Source organism: Gopherus evgoodei, chromosome 1 (assembly GCF_007399415.2).
Source record: "Gopherus evgoodei ecotype Sinaloan lineage chromosome 1, rGopEvg1_v1.p, whole genome shotgun sequence".
NCBI lineage: Eukaryota > Metazoa > Chordata > Testudines > Testudinidae > Gopherus > Gopherus evgoodei.
Window position 1 is genome coordinate 278,771,988 of NC_044322.1, and position 25,126 is coordinate 278,797,113.

The 25,126-nt window shown below is 38.2% G+C and overlaps 1 protein-coding gene across 8 annotated transcripts in view; it reads left to right on the plus strand.

Annotated features, from left to right (window-relative positions):
- The window catches only part of ANKS1B (ankyrin repeat and sterile alpha motif domain containing 1B), a 756,551-nt gene that overhangs the window by 311,059 nt on the left and 420,366 nt on the right, over positions 1–25,126 (plus strand). For all 8 annotated transcript variants that reach the window (XM_030548477.1, XM_030548479.1, XM_030548473.1 and 5 more), the window contains 2 exons: positions 3,565–3,701; positions 17,422–17,590. In XM_030548477.1, coding sequence (XP_030404337.1) covers positions 3,565–3,701; positions 17,422–17,590 — 306 coding nt within the window. The remainder of the gene's footprint in view (positions 1–3,564; positions 3,702–17,421; positions 17,591–25,126) is intronic.

The window sequence follows — 25,126 nt, forward strand, 5'->3', positions numbered from 1 at the left end:
TATTAAATGCTATTAGAAGGGCATTTAATTAAATATTCCACATAATCCAAGATTTATTTTATCCTAAAGGTCATTGTGTATTTGAACAGATGTTGCAACGATTTGAATCGCTTTGGGTATTTATCTTGCAATTGTGTAAATGAAAAGTACGGATGAAGAAATTAACTCCCAACCTTATTTTCTTATGAAAAGATTAATTATAGTATTAATTCTTGCATGTTTACTTTGTTAGAGACATGTTAGTGTATACTGAGAACTAAACAATTTTTTACATGGACAAGATATCTGGATGACCATATTAATTACGTTTCAAAACTGTGAACTAGGGAACAGAGAGGATTAGTGTCCCCACCTTTCTGCTATTACATAGAACAAACTGAGGTTATAAGGTAATTGTGTTGACATAATACACTTACACTTCTGTAACACTTAGAGTTGCAGAGGCATTTGACTTAGTCCTTCCTGACATTCTGCTTTAAAAAAAAAAAGCACTATTCAAAAATCAAGGTTATCCAGATTAAGTGGATTAAAAACTGGTTAACTGCCAAATCTCAAAGTAATTGTAAAAGTGGAATAATCATCCTGTGGGTGAGTTTCCAACTGGGTCCCCACAGGGATTTGTTCTTGGTCCTGTTCAATATTTGTATCAATGATCTGGAAGAAAATATGAAATAATTGCTGGAAAAATTCCTACATAATGATGGAGAGAGCTCAGTTATACATATAGATCTGGACTGGCTGGTAAAGTGGGTTTATTTGAACAACATGCTTTTTACCACAGCCAAGTACAAGTTGTATATGTTGGAGCAAAGAATGTAGGTCATAATTAATTGAGAGGAGACAATATCCTGGAATGCAGTGACACTGAAAAGGATTGAGGGATAATGGTAGGTAACCAACTGAATATGAGCCCCCTAGTGTAATTCTGTAGTTTAGAGGGCAAATGTAATCCTTTGGTACATAAGCAGGAGACTATCAAGTAGGAAAGTAGCATTACCCTTATATATGACATTGAGACCATTACTGGAATACCATGTCCAGTTCTGGTATCCATGCTTCAGAAAGGATGTAGAAAAATTGGAAAGGGTTCAAAAAAAAGTTGCAAGAATAATCTGAGACATGGAAAATGTGCCTCACAGTGAGAGATTGAAGAAGCTCAATCTATTTGTTTTTTTCCAAGAGAAGGTTAAGAAGTTATTTGGTTATGGTTTACAAGTACTTAAGTGGGCAAGAGATTTCTGAGAATAGATGGTGCTTTAATGTATCAAAAAAAGAAATAACTAGATCAGGTGGTCAGATGCTGAAGCTTTCTAAAGGAATGCTATATCAAACTGAAGTTATGGACTTGATGCAGAAATTAGAGGGTGAAATTCTGTGGTATGTGTTATGGAGAAGGTCAGATTAGATCATAATGGTCCTTTCTCTTCTTAATCTCTGAATCACGCCATGTGGCTAAATTCTGTGCTGACATGCTCCCCTGTGCAACAACTCAGTGAAATTAATAGGACTGCCTGGGATGTAAACTGGCAAAAAAGAAGTAGTTTCTTTGCTCTATCTGGGCCTATGTTTATATATGCTCTTGTTTTAGAATTGTTTTTTAATAATTTTGGTTATTATTTTTAATTAAGAAAATATCTTATGGGGCATATTATCAGCTGCGCTTCTCTTCTTTTGTTCTGCTCATGTGTCAAAAGGGAGCAAAAAATGACCACAAGCCCCTAACGTGGGGGAGTTCATAGTAGGCACTGAGTCAGAAAAGGCTTCTATGACACCTTACCTATGACAGCTAGTGTGTTAGGGGTAGGGACGGAATAAGACTAGAGCATGGATTATCCACTGGAGATTACTGGAATGCATGCTTGGGGACCATTAGCAGCTGGTGTGTGCTAGAACAGTCCCCAGACTACTATAACTTTTCCTGGAACTGGCAGAGAATCAGAAACCAATAACTGGCTCACTGTCAGTTTACTCTCCAGCTGCCAGCCCACTTTCCACTGGATGCAGCAGAGTCTGGCCCTACTGTTTCAAGGATAAATTGCTTCCTTTTGTCATGTATTGCTGCACTGAAATTTATATTAGTTTGAATGTATTCACAGTTAGGGCTTTCTTAAAAAATACAACCTTCAAATATTTTCTTTGGTCTTATTCTCAGCAAACAGAAAGGGAAAGGAAATTAGAGCATTATAATTATGCAATAATTTATATTACAAAAGAAAATTAATTCAAGGCTTTTTATTATTAATGAAACTGCATACCATATACTTAAACTAGAAAATCCCTTTGCTACAGTTGAATTGGTAATGATTCTCTCTCTCTTATGGAGAAAACCCATGTGGTACATTATTATTGGTCGTCTGATGATTGGTCATACAGTGAAAATAAAAAGCAGTTCACAGTAAGGACATTGTTTATAAGAAACAGCTACATATCTGGTGCTTTATTCCTTAGAGAAAGGACAGAGGGTCTGAAATGTTGAGCTGTTGGGTTTTTTCAGGGTGCTTGTATAATTGAAATACATTGTTTGTAGAATTTAGTATCTAAGAATATAAGGTATTCCAATAAACACAAAAGGGCATGAGTCTTATCTACACTACTTCCAATTTATGCTGCTCTGGCAGCATAAAGAAGATTTAAAGTGGGAATACTATATTTTTGCTCACTATACTATACTATATATTTTTGCTCATGCCCCTTGCATGACTACAGTGGTGTAAACTGACTTTATTGGAAGTGAAGAATCAGACCCCAGAGACTGCACAGGTTTTACATATACTGTCGGCCTGAAGATTGTTTTTAACTGCTCTGGCCCTGTAAAGCAGATTTTAAGTAGGGGTAAAGTATGTTTACACTCACTTTAAGGCTTTCTATACACTGCCAGAGCAAGGTAAAGGTGCTTTAGTGTAATTAAGAATCAGGCCCTATATGTATTTATCTTCCTAGAAATATGTTATTACATCTCTCCCCTACTCCTCTTACAGGCTTCATACTTTGATGTATATATTTTCAGTGGTGAGTCTGTAACATTAATATTCCCTAAGCCATAGGAGCATATGGGCCTCAGTCCAACATAGCACTTACATGCTTTAAATTAGGCACATGTTTGAGTAGTTACACTGACTCCTGTGGGACTGCACAAATGCTTTAAATTAGGCACATGTTTAAGTACTTTACTGAATTGGTGCCTTGATGGTCTTTTTACGGCAAAGCTGAACAAAAAGCAATATGACCTGCAGTTGATATTTAGCCTTAGATTATTCTGATTATAAAAGCAGTATTAGGAACTGTAATAGGTAATTCAGAAAAACAAATTAAACAATATTTTTTTTCATTTTGTGTGCACTAATATTTAGGTACCATAGGGGGTGATATAAACCAGCTTAAATAGAAATAAAATGTACTAAAAATATAGGCTAAATATGCAGTATTTTCCTCACTGTCTGTGCTCATCAATGTTAATTTTTCAAAGTTGAAATATTGCTCTGTTTTCAAAAGTATTTTCTGATTTTAAAAGACATATACTGAACTAGAATAGCAGGTTCATCAAAATGCTATTTTTATTCACAGATAATGTACCTCAGGTAGCAATTACTGCACCAGGAACTGGTAACCATAGAAACAGCTCTACAGGCCCAACACCTGACTGCTCTCCTCCATCACCAGACACTGCACTTAAAAATATAGTAAAAGTTATACGCCCTCAGGTAGGTCATCAAAATAAACTCTCTTGTTAATTTGTTTCTGATTCTGTGAACAGTTGAGTGTGTGTGTGTGCACATGTATGCATATACTCAGTCTCTAATAAGGACCTTTTGAATAGATAAATATAGATAATTAAAAAATGGAGAAACAGAGCTCCAAAACATTTTCTGAACCCAGAAAAAGATCTTGGTTATACATGGTGAAATTAAAACCTCTGGTATTATGGTCAGAGAGATGTAAAATGTGTTAAAATAATTATACGACTATTTCTTGTTACAGAATTAATGACAAATAAAATCTTTGTTTAATGCTAGTGCTAAATTTGACTGCCATTAGTTTTCCTCCACATTTTTATTCTCTTTTCATCCTTTTTCCAGGCCTCTTTCCCTCACTATATTTCTGTCCTCTTGATTCCATAACTTTTGGTACATTATTTATTTTACTTTCTCTTATTTTATTGTTGAGTCTACGTAACTTTAAACTTTTCCACATATTTCTAATTCTGTGCATAGAATAGATGAAAGGGTCTTACATCTGCTTGTCACTATAGTACCTAAACATCTTCCAGCAGGGCATTAAGCAACGTGACTAACATCTGTCACAAGTTGTTTGTTTGTTCTCTCATCCTTTCTTCAGGAAGAGAAGCATGTGTCTTGTTTTGATTGTTTTAATTTTTTTTAAGACACATGTTGCTGTGTGTCTGTTACAGAAGGCAAAGTCAAAGAAATGTCTTCTATTTTGACTAGAAGGTGATGAGGTTTGTGATAATATTTTAGTTCCTGGAGAATTCACTCCACAGGCTTGGATCAGCTCCTCCCCCCCAAATTCTGTCTCCCACATGGATGAGCTTTGCCCTTATTGTAGAGAATTCTGTTGTGCCAAAGAGCAAAGTTGTTGAGTACAGTCTTCATCACAGAGCCTTAGGTGGTCTATTAGCTAACCTGGGCCCAGGCAGTGCAGTGCCATGAAAATAAGGACCTAGACTTTGAACTTGATTCAGTAGTCCATGGGAAACTTGTGGAGAGAGCAGAGAGGCTGAAGACTTCATGCCAAAGTATATCATCACATTGCTATAGTCCAGCTGAGAGGTGACACAGACATGAATAACTGAGTCCAGGTCATCATCCACCACAATGAAACTGAGTCTCCTAACCAACTGCTGCTATGTGAGATAAGGTTTTAGCATCAGCAAGGAATCCAAGATTATTCTTAAACTATGGACTGAACTGATCAATTGTGAGTTGGTACGTTCAACCAAAGGAGATTGTACCATAGCTGCAGACTTTGCAACATGTTTTCCTCTATCCGCCAGCATCACCTTTTTCTTGCTTGGATTCAGCTTCAACCAGCTGCTCTTCATGCATGAGTTGATGCCATCCAAACATTGGTCCATCTTGGTGGTAGTGGTGTGGTTGTATGTGATGAAAGATAGGTAGAGATGTGTGTTATCTGCATATTGCTGCCACTTCAGTTGTCCTACCAATTCACCTACTGGCTGCACATAGATGTTGAAAAGAAGTAGAGAGATAATTGATCCTTGTGGGACTCCATGGTAAGGGTCTAGTGGTAGAGGTGCAGTTTCTCAACAGTACTCATTGAGTGCATGCCTCTAGGAATGACTCAAACCATTTTAACACATTACCCTGCACCATGGCCACCTCTCATATGAGAAGCAGTATCTCATGGCTGACAGTGTCAAATGCTGCAGATAGGTCCAGAAGGATGAGAAAGGATGTCTGTCCTCCATCCGTTGACGGCTGGAGATCATCTATTAGTGCCACTACGCAGTTTCAGTTCCATGTTCTGGCCTGAATCCAGATTGTACTATGTCTAGAATATTATCTTTTTGTCTTTTTTTGCCTTTTCCCAATTGACTCCCCATTTTTCTAATTCTGTAGGCTCTCTTTCTTTCTCTATCTCTTCCCCTCTATATCACAGTACTAATGAAGTACCTTCTTCCCTCTTACTTGTTTTTTCTAGTAGGAGGCAGGCAGACAGGCACTGGAAATACTGTTGGAACAAGTTGTTGTGTGATAGTTCATTGAAAATAACATTTAAAAATCTGTTTTCATCATGATATTGCCAACAGATGGACCCAGAACACTGAATGGTGGTATTCTTATGCTAGTTCATCTTGAATAGAGTTCATGGGGACTCAGGGGAGGAGTTGTTTGGATTTAAATCAGTCATTTGCACAATCTCAGTGTATGTGGTATCAGCACTGCTTTCATCCTAAAGCAGAAGAAAAGGGATTATGGTCAGAACTTCACCATTCTTGTTAGAGTGGAGAGTCAAAATAACTTTAACATGATATTTAGCCACCCTTTTTGCTATGTAGAACACTTCAGTAGTAGGAAGTATGTAACCTATGGGTCAGCATGTATTTATGTATCTGCCTTTGTGCCCAATCCATGTGGAGATGGATCTGTTCCAGCTCTCAGCTCCCCTTTCTCTTTTTTTCCCCATCTCCATTAGATCCCTATCTGCTATGTCCCCTCACCCTTCCTTTGTCTTTCCATTTAGCTAATCTCCTTCCAACAAAATCCTAACCTAAAAATTTTTCAAAAAGAAATTGTGGAACTATCATTATGTTAGTTATGTTAATTCTGGTTATATGTTTACTCCCTTTCCCCTGCCCTTTGTCTGTCTTATCTCTGAAGATTGCAAGCTGTTTTGAGCAGGGACTATTACTCTGACTGTACAGTACATGTTTAGTACAATGGGGCCCTGATCTTGGTTGGCCTCTAGGCACTATCATAATACAAATAAACAGTAATGATAATATATAATACACACAGATTAATTCATTTTAGGAGTATATTTTGTTCCCTGCTAGGGACCCTTTACACTGTTCTGACAGAGTAGAGAGGTTTTAAGGGGAACAGAAATAGCCTGCAGGGAACAGCCCCAGCACAAGAGTGGTCTTAAACTGCTATCTTCTTTTTTCCTCTTCTCTATCCAGCATAGGGACATACCAGGTGAGTGACTGGATGGGGCAGCGAGTGCCAGAATGTAAAGCTCTTTGGCTGTTTTGGGCTATCGAGCTCCCCCAGCCCCTGCACTCAGAGCTGCTTTGTCCTTTTGCAAAGGCATACATCCTCCTCTGTTTTCTAGGACCCCACTTTGCCACGTCCCCACCAAATCCCTTCTGGATCCTCACTTCCTTCATATTCCACTGCCTTCCCGAGTCCTCCATTCCCTCTAAAATCGCCCCCTTTAAGGCTCTTTTATTTCTGTTAGACTCCAGACTACAAACAGCCTCCCTACGTAGGAAGTTAAGAAGCTGCCTCTGATATGCCTAGGCAGCAGAAGACAGCACCCCACGGATTCCTTTGGCTGCAGACGCAGGCGCTGTGGAGGCCCTGATTTTCTTCTGAATTAAGCTTTTCTGGTTTTCCAGTTTTCACCATAATCAATAGACTTATGCCCATTGATGTCTAGAACATTCTTTGAAATTGATTCATACAAACAACCAGAAAAATGGTATGAAGTTCAGCATATGATTGAGTGAAGGTGAGAGCTGTGATTTTTTTTTCATCTTATTCAGACAAATTCTGCCATGGTCTAACTCCATCAAGAATTACTTTGATGATTAAACTTTAGCCTGGAAAAGGAGGTACAGCTCCCGTTCATGAGTTATGCTTCTATGAAACACCAAGTTGTCACTCTGGAGTGTTCCCCTCAGTCTGGAGTTACTCACAGTCCTTTGTGCTGAAGGGAATGATTGGAAACATTTTGTATAAAATGTCATGTGACATTAGAGTTTTGAATATGAATGTTTCATATTTGTGTGTTTCATAGCACATAATTGCTGGTTTCCAAACACTATCAAAGTGATTCTGTAAATGAACAAAGTCCCACTTTTGGAAACTGCCATAACATAACTTTTCGTTTTGTCTGCTTGATTTTATTTGAACCCCTTATTCTTTTATTTTCAACTTCGGTTTTTTAGAGTGATAGGAGCTCATTTACACTGAGCCCTCCTTACACTACTCTGGCAGTGTAAGAGCCCCTTAAAATGGTCATAATTACATTTATGCCCACTATAAGACTTTCTAATATTGGCAGAGTGGTGTAAAGGGGCTCTGTTTAGACTAAGATTTAAAGGTGTGGTGTTAGATTGTGAAAGATAGCTTGATCTAAGTAACACCTTCTAAAACTCTAGAGTCCCTTTTGAGCTTCATTTTGACCACTAACCATGTTCTAAAGTACATCTTGCCTTGTCTGCACTAGAGCTGAAGAAGGTGTAGTTAGATTGATATGCCTTTAAATCGTAGTCTAACAGAAACCTAAATGAGACTAAGCCCACATGTAAAGTCTTATGTGCATTAGTCAGAACACTGAACAAAGTACTCTGGATTTACAGCAAGTCACTTGTTAATCAGCATTTGAGTAGAGGTATGTCTACATTGCAATTAGACACCTGTGGTTAGCCAGCGCCAGCTGACGCCCAGGTTCTTGGGGCTTGGGCTGCGGGTAGGGCTGGCACAACCCATTAGGCGACCTAGGTAGTTGCCTAGAGCACTAACATTTGGGGGGCAGCGACTGCAGCGGCCGGACCTTCCACTGCTTCTGTCGGGGATGGCATTTCGGGGGCGGGACCTTCTGTCGCCTCTGTTGGGGGTGGCATTTCAGGGGCGGGACCTTCCGCCGCCTAGGGTGGCAAAAAAACTGGCGGCGCTCCTGGCTGTGGGGCTGTTTAAGTGCAGTGTAGGCTTCCAGGCTTGTACCACAAGCAGAGCTCTGGGACTCTGCCGCTCGAGCACTGGGAACTTGAGTCAGCACTAGCCAGCTGCGGGTTTTTAAATGCCATGTAGACATACCCTAAGTGAGCCAATTTCTCTTGTAATGATGTCTCTATAATGTTCCAAGACACAGATGTAAGGAGCAACCATCTCAGCATCTCCTTTTGTGAATTTTTTTTCCCTTGGCCTAGCCATTTACTAGTGGAGTCTTGGGCAATAATCATGAATTTCAATTCTGAACTCTCAGAGAAACATTTTAAAATTTTTCATTTATTAATATAATGTATTGACTGCTTTTTCCTCTTCGCATCTTGCTAAGATGGGTTTCACATGGCTAACTGCAGTTTTGGTTTTTGGTGTCCAAAGTGTGGACTATTTAAAAAATGTCTCATTATCTTCCACGAATAAATGCTCATTTCATTTTATGTGAACAAGACTGTTCCTTGACATTGTCATGAGTGATCTGGTATTCAATGAGTGGGTTGTTGGGTTTTTTTTGAGGGGGATGGGAGGGTGGAATGAATTTCAGTATTGTGACAGGTCACATTTGAATGCAGGTTTTTTTATCCATCTGAATATTACTGGCTAAAATGACCTTCCTCTCACACTTGCTGTTTATATTGCTCAACTCCCAAATGACCTCCTGGAAGAATTCTTTTTAACATCTGTTCCACTGATTTTGGAAGTACTGTCTTTAAAAGAATGGTAATCTCATACACTAGCAGCATATGGTGAACAAGTCTGAGTGCCAGACATGGTCCATCACAGCTGGCAGGGCTAAGAGCAAAGTACAGGTAGTTTAGCTCTTTAGAGGACAGAACAAATTATTTTAGTCATTGTAGAGCCTCTCTGGCTGACACAATGAATGGCACTGATTTACATTTGCTGAGGAAATTGGATCCAAATGTTTTATAGGTAGATGTGAGAGATTCTTCCCCTCACACAAGCATGCTGTAGAAAGGTCTTTAAAAATGGTCATGAGTAAGCAAAGGAGTCATTAGGATTCCAGAAGACTATTTCCTCTCAAAAAATATGGCTAAAGACTAAGAACTTGATCATGCTTTATGATACTGCACATATTGCCATGTATTCTGGGAAATGACTTACCGTGCTTTTCCATCAATATGTAGCAAGTCATTTTTAAAATGCAGCAATTATCATTAATCTGTGTTACAGTATAGCTTAGAGGTCCCAACTGAAACTGAAAGATTTTTTGAGATGTTAGCCAGCTTCACAATTTTATTAACAGATAAACCACAAAGATCAGTGTCACTGTTTCCCAGCACCTAAAAAATTCCTAGTAAATGTGTAATCTAGCTGTGATTTTTTTCTATTTGTCTGACATTGAGTCGGGATTACTTGCAGGCAAAGTTGCTTCAGAGAAAACTGGTGTTTACGTTTACATTTTTTGCTTGTTTCTTGCACTTTGAAAAAAAAAAAGAAGAAGAAGAACTTAATTTGTTAGATACTGCTCTGTTGCTGCAGGCTGGTCATCCCATCCTCAGCATTACTCATCTCCACTGATTTCAACTTCCTTTAAGAGATTGACCAAAAATCATAACAGAATAGCAGGGAACAGATAAGCTTTGTGAAATATCCAGTGGAACAGCACTACATGTGTGGAAATACTCTACTGCCAGAAGACCCATTTTCATGGCATTTCATATCACAAGAAAGAAAGAAAGATACCCACAAAGGGCCAAGTTCTGTGAGATTCCCATTAAAGTCAAGGTACTTAGCACCTTGCACAATAGACCTAAAGCCTAGGCATGGATTTAGGTTACATCTCCACTGGAATAAAAGACCCACGGCTGGCCCAGTTCAGCTGACTTGTGCTTGTGGGGCTAAAAATTGCAATGTCACATTCAGCTCAGGCTGAAGCCTGGGCTCTGGGACCCTTCCCCTCACAGGGTCCCAAAGATAGAGCTCCAACCCAAACCTAAACATCTACGCTGCAATTTTACAGCTCCAGAGCCCGAGTCAGCTGACCCAGGCCAGTCATGGGTGTTTAATTGCTGTAGAAATAGCCTTTGCTCCTGATTCTCAGACAGTCATATATGTTTATGTGGAATTATTTTTAAACCTAAAGTGTTTTCCCAAATCTACTGGGAATAGTTCAAAACCTTCCTTATCCTAGTAATAATGAAAGCAAGAACACTTTCTGAAATAGTCAAAAAAGAAATAACAGGTATGCTATTAATGTCTATTTAAAAAGCTAACAATTTGCATACATATGATTGCAAGTAGAACCAAAAAAAAAAACCTTCCATGGTATTCCAAAAATATGTATACGAGTCATACATGTTTAGAAATAAAAGTACACTTTATAATATAATTAGTGGAGAGAGGGCTGATAATATCTCCAGAGCAGAATATTTAGAAATCATTGTTTAGATACTCAGTGACTACTTAGCACCATTAACTAAAATATTATTAATTGTGCATATTGTAATAGACCTTTTGACAACTCATTACAAAACATTATTCCAGTTAGATGATTTTAATTAGAACTGAGCAAATATGAAAATAAAAACATCTGTTCAATACACAGTAGTGATGAAAAAGGAAAACAAGCTGTTTGAGTGCATTAAAGCTTTGATCCATCCTTGGTTCAGCAAGGGATTTAAGCACATATCTAAGTTTAAGCAAGTCAGTAATCCTCACTATTAGTAGTGATCTGTTTAGAGAATATTGCTTCTAAATAATACTTTTCTCATGTTGAAGCTGAATTGCCTCTCCGGAGCTATCCTGTAGTTTTAGTTTTCTAATTCAATGTATACATAGTCAGAGTTATTCATATCTCTATTTACAGTATATAGGCCCAAGCTTGTGCGGTACTGAGCATCCTCAACTCTTTTAAGTCTGATACTTGAGGATCAGGCTTCTTATAGGTAAATGGTTGAACTGTGGATCACAGGATATGTTAAAGCCTCAATGAATAAGTCAATAAACATTTTTCAGTGAATATAGTGCATATAAAGTTTGTGAATATGGCATTGTTCGTAATCTCAGGGGCTAAAGATCCACTGTTAATCCTAATCCCGTCCTTTATAAAGGAACCAATACCCACAAAAATGCAACAGCTTTAGTGCATCAGAACAAAGTGGGTGTCGACAGTACAACGTATAGATAGTACAACGTAGTGGTTGGAGCCAGGAGTCTATCTTAGAGGTCAGAACAGCACCAGAAGGAAGAGCCAAAGGCATGGCCAGGAGGCAAGCCAGTGGTCAGAGCCAGGAGTTGAGACATAGGCAGGAACTAGGGCTGGAGAAGAACTAGCAAGAATCAGAACAAGGGCCAGCCAGGAAGCAGGCCTAGTACAGATATAAACGTGGAATACATAGTGCAGCCAGTGTGCTGCTGTTGCTGTACAATTTAAATGATGACCTGTTGGCTCTTCTGACCAACTGGGAAGCACAGTCACTTAGAGAGCGTTTATTGGGCCCAGCTGAGCTCATTGGGTTGCCAGGTATCTGGCAGTAGGTTGCACCTCAGAACTCATTGCTGCTCGCTGACTGAAATTAAGAAATGAGAACTGGGGGCCAAGGAAGAGGAGAGAAGCATCATTCGTACCCTCCTTCACTCCCAACCACTTGTGTCAAGCAAAGTGGTGGTCTGAGCAGGGCCGGCACCAGCGAAGGAAGCAGGCACCTGGGGCGGCCAATAGAAAGGGGCGGTACTCCGTACGTTGTTGGGGGGCACATCAGGGTCTGCAGTGGCAATTCGGCGGCGGGTCCTTCAGTGCCTTGCTTCCTCTTCAGCGGCACTTAGGCGTCAGGTCCTTCAATCGGAGCCAGCCCTGCTTCTGAGATAAAGCAGGGGAAAAGGGAAGAACAGCACAGGCTGATTGCTGACACTTGGTTACCTCATCCAGCAGAGAGTCAGGAAGAGGAGGTAGGATAACAGAGGGAAGAGGCCCTATGAATGCGCAAGAGCAGAAAGCACCGTGGTACACAATGCACACAAAAATACACAAAGGGACAATGGCAGTTGTGCCATCATTGTGTGTGTCAGTAACTTGCAGATGTCCAAGGAAGTATGCTAACACACTGTCAGGCCATCCTGAGGACTGAGGAAGTGTGGACCAGCTGACTGAGCAGCATGCAGGAGGTCACATTGTATTAATTCAGAATCTCTTTATTAGAAATAGAACTCACTAGAAGAACAGGAGTACTTGTGGCACCTTAGAGACTAACAAATTTATTTCAGCATAAGCTTTCGTAGCCCACAAGAGCTTATGCTCAAATAAATTTGTTAGTCTCTAAAGTGCCACAAGTACTCCTGTTCTTTTTGTGGATACAGACTAACACGGCTACTGCTCTGAGAACTCACTAGGAATCTTTTGATTAGCAATAAAATTAAATAAATTTAGTTTGAGTTATTTGCTCTTATAGTAGAGAATAATTTATGGTTAAAGTAATGCAAACATTTATTTATCCTTCTTTCATTTTTTAAATTCCCATGATGTTATGAGGTCTCTCTTGTAGCTCCTTGGGACATATTTGCTGCTAAATACAGTATAATTACTGCCTGCTGCTCTGTATTAAGATATTAGAAGGCAAAAAAATCAAGATTATCAGTATGAATGCTGAAACTTGCTGCTTTTTTATCTTTAATTTTAGTCATATTTATAATTTGAGATAAGGTTATATGAAATTGTAATATCCATAGCCATGAAAACATTAATGTAGATAATTAAAAAGACAGTGTTTCTTCTACTTGTTCATTTATTTTGATGTTTGAAGAACTAGTTATCTTGGAAGACTGGTAATAGGACAATCAAGTCTTTTCAGCTCTAGATTACTAGTTTAAATCAAACCCAGTTCAGTAGTTACTAAAAGTTGTTGCCATCTGATGACTATTTGATGCTCTCAGTCCAGATCCTAATAAGCAGATGTACAATTAATAGACAGCTCACACTCTGTTGCTGCTAATCTCAGTAATTAGGCTGAGAATGAAACAGGCATGTTGAAGCTTCCAGGTCAAAATTGAAGTTCATGAGAATGCACAGGTGTGAAGCCTGATCCATCACTGTCTATGTTGTATCTGTTCTTTGGGTAAACAGGGGTATTCTCTGGCGTCTGTGGTAATTCTGCACCTTTCATGAGCAAAAGTTTCATTTTATGATTATTTATTTTGTATTTAAATGGCAAGGTTTGCAATCTGCTTTTCTCTATTTTTCATCATACAAAATGCACATCTTTTTATAATGCAAGGAAATATGAGACTGTTGTTTAAATAGATGAGTTGAGAAACTGTTACACCTAGTACACTTGCATCTTCCAAGGGATCATAGACCCATGGATGGCTCTAAACTGAGAAGGGAGAACCAAGTTAGATATCTGAATTTGTAGTTGTTCTGTGTTACTATTTTTTAGCATGTGAAATGTTTGGATCAAAAAACTACAGAAAATTGACTTGCAGTGACATTGTTTCATTTTGGACTGATGTCTAATCAAGATTGTGATGTGGTACATATGAAAAGGGGTGTCTAGACTTTAATTGTTTCTCCACCACTGCAATTTATAAATGAAAAAATTCTTCTTTTAAAAGATATGCTTTAGTTCACACAGGAACTACTTCAGGGAAGTCCTATGGACTGTTGTATTCAGCCTTTCCCCTGAGACCATGCCTCATGACTCCAATATTTTGATCCTAAGCTCCTGCAGAGAAATATTACAGAGGACCTTATAGGCCTTCAGTTTTCTCATAAAGAGAAATTTTGGCAGTTTTTAATAGCAGCAGATTAGGCTCAGGCACTTTGGCAGCGGGTCCCGGGGTGGAAGGACCTCCTGCTGCAGGTCTTCGGGATACTTCGGCAGCGAGTCCCGGAGTGGAAGGACACCCCGCCACCAAATTGCCACCGAAGACCTGGCACTTCAGCTGCGGGTCCTGGGGCGGAAGGACCTCCCACCGCCAAATTGCCACAGAACACCCGGAGCAGAAGAAGCTCCAGGGGCCCAGCCCCTGCAAGAGTTTTCCGGGGCCCTGGAGCGAGTGGAGGACCCCGCTCCAGGGCCCACAAAAAACTCTCATGGGGGCCCCTGTGGGGCCCAGGGCCTAGGGCATATTGCCCCACTTGTTCCCCCCCCCTCTGGGTGGCCCTGAGTAGGCTATCCTGTCAATTTTAATGCTCAGTGCTTCTGCTGTGACAACTTTGTATGAGGTAGATTTGTGCTTCTAGCCGCAATTAGCATATATTAATGAACTATTAGCAGATTGTAATAGCTTGACGTTTTCTAGGACCCTGGATAAGAATCCTCTATTGTGCCTCTAATGTTTAGGTGCTAGAACCGTGCATGTCTATACTAATTGCTGCATGCTGGCAGGTGGTTCTTGTTAGCGCCAGTCAGTATATAACAGAATTAGACTGCCTGCCTTCCTCTCTAGGGAAAAGGGAATTAGAGGCTGAGATAGAGAAGGTTCTGCAGAAGAACCCTAGGATTAGAAACAAATCTTGTTATGTTTAGATTTAGTTGATTTGTAGAATAATGTCAAAGCCCAAGAAGAGGGTAAACTTGAGCTGTATGTGTGTAGACTGTATTCAAAGCAGAGTAGGAATGTTACCTGCTTACCCATCTGTTAGTATGTTAGGTGGATTTGCAATCCTAATGTTCTGTGTGCACAGGAATATTGAAGGAGTTCCGAAAATCAGTCCTTTGTGTGGCTGTACTGAAAGGCTCCTAGCTTAGATCTAAGTGCTCAGGCATTTTTGCCACAGTAGGGTGAAAGCACCTATGAAGAGACTACTGAGGCTATAGCTACTATCCAGCTGCAGGTTAGGCCACCTTATGAAAGTAATCAGATTTATTATTAAATGGTTATTTAAAGCAGCAAAAAGTGTTTCCTAAAACCAGGAAAGCATCACCTGTGGTTCCCTCCCATACAGCTGTGCCCATCCTTCCCCAACAGTAGTATAATGTGACCAAAACGGAACCCTTCTGGTCTACTGTAATATCCCCCTCTCCCCTTCCCCATACACTTCCTTTGCCAATTGGGATTAATGATTGTGGGCCCTTAGTATCAGTGTGTGGGGAATTTAGGATGAAGTCAAATACTAGGATCAGCAAGAGATCACTTCTTATCAGGTAAGTCCTGGAGACTTAATTGAGCAAAACACTTTAGTGCAGGTACCCATCCCTTTGAAATTAATAAAATAGTTTTTCAAAGATTTGTGCATGAAGTTTGCGCTGAAACCTTCAAAGAAAAGCCACTGTAGTGTATGTTCTTCTAGACTAATACATGGTAAATCAGCTGAGCAGTAACAGGCTAGCTGGTGGCAGTGTGGTGAATCTGCTGCTACTCTTCTGACTGGCAACTGATATAGCACAGCCAGGAGGGGAAGGCAGCATGGCAGCTAGGAGGATGACTAGAGGCCTGGAAGAACAAAGATGGAGGTGGCTGCTCAGGGTGACTGAGTTGGAGTTTCCAGAGCTGCCTATGTGGGGTTGGGCCTGTCTCAGTTTAAGAGTAACTAGAGTCTTGTATATCATGTGAATAAACCAATTACACCAGACATAACTCCATGACATCAGCTTCTCTCAACAGAAGAAACTGACCTACTGCAAGGCCCCCAGATCAACCCCTGGTTGGACTTGGGGCAAGAATATTTATCTGATGGATGAGAAACCTTCTTGCAACATATCCCTTTTAAACATAATTATGTCACTGGTGAATCTTATTTTAGCAAAAATAAATGGTGCACTTTTGTTGTATTTTTGTCCAGATCAGTAGTTTGGCTAAGACCCATACCAGTACCTCTTACTTAAAGCTATTTGATGCGGGAGTCTGTCCCACTTTGTGAAAATCTTCACAGCAATTAGTAGTCCTAGGAATGAGCCTTGCAAGCCATAAATTATTTTTTGGATTATTAAAGAAGTTAATTTCCAAAGACTGCAAACGAGTCCCAACTGGGTGCCTGTCCTTACCTACACAACTTCTTCAGTTTTAACAGGACACAGTCAATTAACATTATGCCCCAAATTTTGCTATTGAACAAGAAAACTTTTACAAAACCTGAGCCAAATTACGTTTCAAGATTTTTTTGTTTTAACATTCCAATGGTAACAGTTGTTTTTTTGCAAAATACTTTTGGTTTTCTGTATTTGTAATACAAACATTTCAATATTAATAACCTCAAAATAAAATGGGCCATAAACAAAAGTGAAAATTACTTCATTGGGCTAGATTGTACTTTAGCATTTTGTGCTGAGCAAGGGGTCTCAGTAGCTACATGGCCTCAGGAAGAGCCATTGTTTCCTAGGGATAATCATCTGCTACTAGCCTTCACCAGGAGCAGATTCTTTTCTTCAGATGATCTCTACGTATGCTGTGCTGCCCTGGCATGTTGAGAGACTAACCAAACCTCCACCTCCAGTTTTGTACTTTCAGTTTTAATAATACAGAGTATTATGAAAATAGGTGAAGGAATGAGCATGGCTTTTAAACTGACATTGTCTCTTTAGTTCTAAATAAGCTTGTAGATCTTTGAGAGTCTTTGACTAATTAAGATGAGCCTTGCCTGTATGAATAAATATCAGAGGGGCTGCCTGACCAGGCTGAGTGGAATTTATTTACTATTATTACTGGTTTGCTAGTTTCTAGACATCGGTGAGGTAGACCTAAATGTTTTGCAGAGCAAAAGTTCAGAGCCAGCTATCTAACTGCTGAAAGGAGTGCACCTCTGTATTTTTAAAAAAGATTGCAATTAATATAGGTAAACCTGTAGAAGCATGTTATCTTCCTAAGCAAAAATGTATTCTGTGATTAAGGTGACAAATATGCAAAACTGCTGTTCAGATTTTGGAGAAAAAGTTAGATCTAAGTCACCACAGCTTGTCTTGTCTTTGGCTAAATAACATTTTTAGAAAGAGATGAACTCCAATTATGTGGGGGTGAATGTCAAATAATGAAGATGCAGGAAATAATCTAATGTCTGGGGTTACATTAGTTACACTTTGAACTCTTATTTTTTCAGCCCAAACAGAGAACATCAATAGTATCTTCTCTGGAATTTCACCGACTAAATCACAGCCATGACTATTTTGAAATCAACTCATCCATTGGATATGCAAGCTTTACTTCCAGTCCTTCAATCAGTCCAGCTAATTTTTCCATTGGATCAATTGAAGAGAATGAACTTTCAGGTAAGAAAACACATAATTTCTTGTGAAGCTAGGGAAGGAGAGGCATTGGATACTAAATCAATTGAGCAAGATTTCAGTTTTGTACTTGGAAAGGTTTTCGTGAGAAAAGAGAATATAGCTTGGTAATGTTCCATATAATTTAAGAGAGTACAAATTGACAATATTTGTACTGATTTTTTTTCCCCCAACAAAAGAGTGATGCAGCGTCTAGGTTTGACTGGGGCGGGATGGGATGCGGGGGCAGGGGAGGAGTTTGACTGTGAAAGGGCAAACCTGTGTCTGACAATTTTCATGCAACTCTACAAGTGATCTCACAAAACCCTACCACCATGATTAAAATATAGTAGCTTTTCCTGGATTTTGTTTTTAACAAGCCTAGATTCTTTTTACATAATTGCAGGAAGCATTGGTATTATATGTGTGGAAGATATATGTAAGGTTTACAATTTCTGTTTGCATTGGAATACTCTGATTCCAGAATATGAACTTTAGGTTAAGGGAAAATAAATTGAATTAGAAGTGATAAATTTGCCTCAATAAAGACGGTGAAGGGAAGGCATATTTCTTATTTCTACTATTGCAATAGAGTAATACTTTTTTCTGTTTTAAATATACTATAGAGAGGTTTGTTATATATGTTATTCCATAAACAAAATCTTTATTTAAAAGGGATTTAGGTTGGTTAAGTGTGAGATCACTCTTCCTCCCAATGTAAAACCTAAGAAGCAGAGAAATGCCAAGTTATGGGATGTTTCTTAACTGTACACCAATTCCCGCAGAGCACATTTACACTGATAGTGACAGACTCTGTGTTATCACAAGGAACTTCCTTCTGCTCCTAACTGATAAGGAATCACACCACAGGCAGCACATTAATCTCCCTTGCAAGACCCTAATTATGAGTTCATGCTTCCAGCACAAATACATATCAATTCTAAATATTTTCTTATGTTCCTGCAACTGTGATTAAGGTTTCACATTATACTGTGAAGACATTTTGAATAGGGGAATGTTGTTAATATAATGGAAAGGATATGAACAAACAATCATTAATAACTTTTTTAATCACAACCTAATTCATTCAAATGTACATTTAATGATAGCTGACAATGAGTTGTTGTAATATGAAAAGTTTGAAAGATAGGAAGCCAGACACTTTTTAGTAAATGGAGGTTAAAAAAAAAAAGTCAGATACAGGACATTTAAAGGTCCCATTTTTAAATCAGTTTCAATTAACTCATAAACTAAATAATGATTCTGTTGAAAATCCCTAGGGAACTGAATCTTTGCTCACAGATTGTGCTGTAAATTACGCTATGTTTTCATACAAAACAAAGGGGTTGAATCCTTGCTTTAAGTTAAAAGTTGAACCCATTTTTAATATGTACAGCTGCTACCCTATCTCAAAAGTGTACTTAACATGCAATTATTTTTGTCTTGCACCTATTCTGTGCACATTATATCAAAGTACCTAATACTGACAGGTTAGTTTAACAATATAACTGAAACAGTGTACTGTGTTTTAGGTTAAAAAAAAAAAAAACTACCACCATCACTCTGCTTGAGCTAGGAGTATAATTTTAAATAATTTCATACACAAATTCTTACATCAGGAATACTTTCAGTTAAACTAAAAATTGTTTTACTTTGTACTGACCAAAAAGAGAACAATACTTGGAAATGTAAATGTTTTGGGAAAATCTTTCTAATAAATGATCTACTTTCCCTATTAATTGGAAGTGCTTATTGTAAAGTCTTACTGTAGTGGAGTATTACTTAACTCATTTTTATAAGCTTCTTTTGTTTTAGACAGATATCTGCCTCTGCTGATATACCATAATTTAAAATCTGTTGTGGTTTAAACTGTCTTTCACTTTACTTGCTTTTCTAGCATATCTTAAAATTACATTTTGGTTTAGTTAAGTATATTGGAATGTGGGAATATAGCTAATATATAACAAACTATCAATATTAAATAATAAAAATATACTGACTTCTAAAGGAAAAATGGCATGAGGCAAACAACTCCAAGATTTAAAAGCACAACAGTATTTGGAACACTATTAGTTTTGAAGTTGCACAGCACCCTATCACTCCAAAGTATCTTAACTACTGTAGTAGTCCGTCATACTGCAGGATGCAATATTGATACATTTCCATGTCCATGGTTTTGTTGTCATATTTTTCTATTTCAGAACTAATTTAAGAATTTGTTGTTCTCAACTCATAGCAATAGTAAGAAAATGAAATTCTTTCAGTTTCCATCAACAATTGTAATGGAATGAGCGTCAGTCAAACACCACTTGCTGAACACTAGCGGCATGTAATTTATGTCTTTGCTAAGGAAACTCACACTTTGGTGAGTTTACATGAATTGTTAACAGGGCCATTTGGTCACCAGTTGATCTGAAACACAAAAATAGCTTTTTATAACTGCAGGTGATGAGCTTTTGATTTAGTGTATGGCACATCTAGAATGATGCAGCACGAGAAATAACCTTGATGGTCAGCCAAACGTACATTTTATTGTAAGGATGCAGGTGTTTTCTCTCACTGTCACACAGTTTACTACACCTATCTATCGATATCTTTCTGTTTCTTGATATATTTTAAAAGAAGCCTTATACACCCACAGACAGGGCTAGATTCAGCCTTTGATTATGCTAACTGAAGCAGGTGTAATACAAAGTGCAGGCCCTCTGTCAATGGAAGAGCCCAAAACCTGCCCCCTCAAATAGAAGGGCTGCAGCTAGCCAGTACAGATGAAGACCGTTAAAACTGTATAGTGCTGGCAAGGGGTATTAGTAATATGGGTGACAGAAATCAATACTGAAAACTAGGTCTGGCAAGAAAACAAGAATTCCATTTAAAAAAAAATCATAAATTCCAATGCCAGAAGGGTCTACTGTGATCATCTAGTCTTACCTGCTGTGTAAGAATCTAACATTTATTTTCATCACGTATTGGAACAAAACTGAGACCTTTTGAAATTTTTTTGTAGAAAAAACAGAGAGACTGGCAAGCCCATCCCCAGAACAACGAGTATTCCAGTGGTTAGGGCACTCACCTGGGATGTGAGAGACCTGAGTTTAAGTCCCTGCTCTATATGGCATCCCAGCTGAGTGCCTGAAGCACTGTGCTATTGGCTTTTTTTGGGCTTTCTTTCTCTGTCTGTGACCAGAAATTCTATCCTGGACCTGAAACCCTTCCTAACTAAATTTTAATTAAAATTGTTACATTTCCATGAGAAGTTTTGTTTTTGAATCAGCATTGTCCAACAAAAACATTTTGTCAAAAAATCCCAACCCCAATTTACAGAAAACCTCCATGCACTCAATTATCATGTCAGGTCTCAAACCTCATAACATTGGTTTAAAAATCATAATTTTTAATCATAATAAAAAAGATATGTGTTTGTTCTTTTTATTTGCTTCCTCGCTTTGTTTTAAGGTTTTCTCCACAACCATGACAACTAGCAATTTAAATTTTATTAAATGAAAGCTGAGAGTCTCATGCATTCTTGTGATTCCAGCAGCTGGGGCTCTAAGAAAAATTCCAATATCATAAACATGTGACAGAATTATGGGAGTTGGCAACAGTGGGATATTCTGATTCAGCTTGTCCCTTGGACAGTTTTTGCTCTGTTGGCTACCGCAGCTGCAACTTACAGCTCCCCTCCCCTGACAAAACCCTCATGGTGGGCACCAATGCAAACACTTCCTGCCTTCCCTTGAGGGTGATTTCTTCTCTTCATGGCACAATAAAGAACTCTCCATCTTTAGACACATCCTGGCACCTGTGGGATGAACAGAACCCATGTTGTTGAAACCTCAATACTATCCTCTAAAAATAACAGATCTTTAACAAAATACTAGTACCTGATCAGCAAGTCATAAAAAGGAAAATATTCCACAGGAAAGTATTCTTTGAGGTTATAATGAACTTTTTCCTAAATCAAAAAGTTTTAGGATAATCAATAACAAGATCCAGCTCAACTTTAAATGCAAAGAACATCTTATCATATATTTTGTTGTTTATTTTTTCCTACTCAAAAATGTCAGTTATTCAGAATAACCAGGGAAAAATCAGACCTCTGTTCTTTAATAAATCATCCTGCTGCCATGAGTGAAATGCAGATTGTTCTATGGAGATTGAGATAAAAAGGGTTGCTGAGGTATAAAAGTTAAATAGATATTTAATCCTGTGTTTACAGTGTTATGGGACTATCATCAACTGGAATTTATGATGGGTAGATAGACTAGATGGGACAGACTTAATGATTGCTGTTGGCTTCCCCAGCATCTTTTTTCTCTTACAAATCTGTCTTAATCAAACACAAGAGTCTATTAAAATCTTCTGAGTACCCTTTCTTTCAGAAAATCTGAAAGATAAAGTATTTGTTGCTCTTAAATGGTACTTTTTAGATTTCAATAATTGATTTGAAAACATTTCATCTGTCTAATACTATAGTCAGATAAAAAGAAATGTTTAACCATTTTTATACATCATTGAACAAAAGTCTCCTAGCACCAAACAAAGAATGAGAGAGTTAGTCCAGTGGGGGAAAATGGACACTTTCTGGCAATCATAATTCTGTCTCCTCTGAAGAAAAGGACAAGCTTACATATTCAGTTTTGAAAAAAGGACATGTTTTATCAAACCAAGTACATATGTACATTCATGAATATAGCAAGTCTATTCAAGCTCAGCAGAAAATATTTCCTTTAACGATATTTTTCAATTATTAGTGTTCTTAAATGTCTTACCCCTGCCATACTACAAATTCTTTCTAATGATCAGAAGTTTGTGTAGAACTGCAATGATGCTAAGCATGTCTTGAGTACTTTCAATTACAGAGAAGAAATACAAAATTAATTAGAGCTGGATAATGAATTTCTGAAAACTTCTTGTTCAGTGCTTTTAACCTGAATACTGTACTTGCTTTAACTTTTCTTAGGATGTTTGTTTTATGTAGGATAAACTAATGTTACAGGTTGATTATAATCAGTACTTTTCTTTTAATGTAGATTATTGTATAGTTTTATTTGCTGTAATAACTAAACTATAATTAAACTATATGGAGCTATAGTACTACTTGCTTATTTATTATGCTTTCATGATGGTACACTTCCTTTTAACCTTAGAACTATATGGAGATTTTATGAAGGCTACATTTCTACATTTATCTCCAGTTGTTTTGTTTTTTAATTTAGATTTATAATACAGGCCAAATGACCTTATCCTGAGCTCTGGGCATCTTTGACAGTTGTTTTAAAAGCACAATTGAACATATAAACAAAATCAGTAACACCCAATGGAACCTTTTAAATAAGATCTCCTTCCTCAAATACCTCCATAAAAAAAAAAATATTAGCTTGACACATGCCCTGACTATTTGGGCTCTTTTCTACCATTAACATTTTTAATTGTTTATGCATTCATTAAATGTATTCAAACAATAAAATAAAATAAAAAACATCTGAACCATTCCTCATCCCAGATGGAATCTGAATATTTTTGAAGTTAATGAACATACAAAGTCCTTAACCAAAATCTCCCTACTAGATGAGGAAAAAGAAGAAAAGGCCCAATCCAGTCTTTTTTTAATTGAGGGCTAATCTGGTAGCCCACTTCCTTTACCCCACATTTTACTGCAATACACCTTGATATTTTAATTCCTCAGTCAGGCCATGCTAACTTGAACCTTTTAAATTGTAAATGCTGTGTGTCTTTCCCTCACAATTTATTCACAAGAATGAACTGAGTGCCCATATAAATTCAAGTACGCTCAAAATCTCCTTTGTCTCTAGGACACTGAAAATCAATCAGGTTCTTAAAGGAAGAACTTTATTTAAAGAAAAAGTAAAAGAATCACATCTGCAAAATCAGGATGGAAGGTAACTTTACAGGGTAATAAAAAGATTTTAAAACACAGAGGATTCCCCTCTAGACTCAGCTTAAAAGTTACAAAGATAATCTAAAGCATTTCCTTGCCCTTACTTACAATTTTTGTAATCTTAGATGGATCATTTCAGGTATGTTTTCAGGAGATGATTTACCTGCCTGGTCTCTCTCTCCATCCGGAGAGGGAACAAAACAAAGAGAGCGCAAACAAAACCTCCCCTCTCAGCCCCACAGATTTGAAAGTATGTTCTTTCCTTATTGGTCCTTTTGGTCAGGTGCCAACCAAATGATTTAGGACAGCTTCCCAGGAGGGATTCTATGTCACTCTTATCTGTATGTTTATGACAGGACACTTTGTAAAGATGGTTGGGAAGAGATACGCCTGGACTCTATTTATATGGGCTTCATATCCAGCCCCCTGCATGTGTACAGCCATGTAAAGCAGAGGCACAGTCTAGCCCATAGGATTAGAGAAAGTGGGGTATCTTTGAATGTTTGTGACAGTAATACTTAACAAATGGAAATTCATCATTTTAATGACTTATTATTGCCTTCAGATCCTCCAATTTAGTAAGAACATCTTTTTGGCAAAGCAGGATATTATTATTTTTAAGGTCAATATTAAATCTAATTTTACAAAGAAGAAGGTCAGGCAAAGCTCAATCTAGTAAGAGACTGCAAGATCCCTGAAGAAAATCTAATAGGAAGTCTGGTCTCATAAGTGAAGAAGGGATAGCTCATTTGGAACTGCAAGATCCAATTCTCTCCTAAGACGATATATTAAGCCTTTGCAGGAGAATTTTGCAGTAGGTTTTAATTAAAAAGTTACTTCCTTTAGTCCCACATTTTTGAGTGTCAAAAGAATCTTCAGTATCTTTTGGGTGATACATTAATATTCGTCTCCCACATAAAGTATATAGTAATTTATTACCAAGCTTTTCTAGTAAAACCCATAAGGTGAAATCCTTCTGTCAATGCCTTATATTCTTATCTTTGACTTCAGTTAAGTCTGTTGTGAGCTGAACTGTGTAACAGTTGCTCATGATTCCTCTGCACTGAGTATACTTGTGACCAGATCCATACATCTGTTCTGATTCTTAAACTGGTATTAAAACAGGTTGGTTTACAGCAGGCATATTCAAGCAGTGAAAGTATACTATCATTCTGTGTTTCTAAAATGTTTATCGCAGTTAGGGATGGTTGTGTAGATAAAACAAAAACTGGTATGAATATTTGACATTTTCCCAGATCAAACACCTTCTGACCATTGCTTTGCCTACAGTTAGAGCTGGGGGTGTGATTCCTGGCTCAAGTAAACACACTCACATTAGCGCTCATTGAGCTAGTATGCTAAAAACAGTAGCATAGTCATCGTAGCACAGGCAGTGGCTGTCCCAAGCCTATACACCCAGAGTTCAGGGGGGTTTGTACTGGGGTGGCTAGCCCATGCTGCTGCTCACAGCTGTTCTTGCTTCCACAGTGACACTTCTAATTTTGGAGTGCTAGCTCAATGAGAGTGAACACGAGTATGTCGATTCAAGCTGGGAATCACCCCCGTAACACCAGTTATAGTTGTAGTCCATGTGAAGGTCACAGTCGTGTTTTAAGTTATGTGAGTGTAGTTATGTTTTA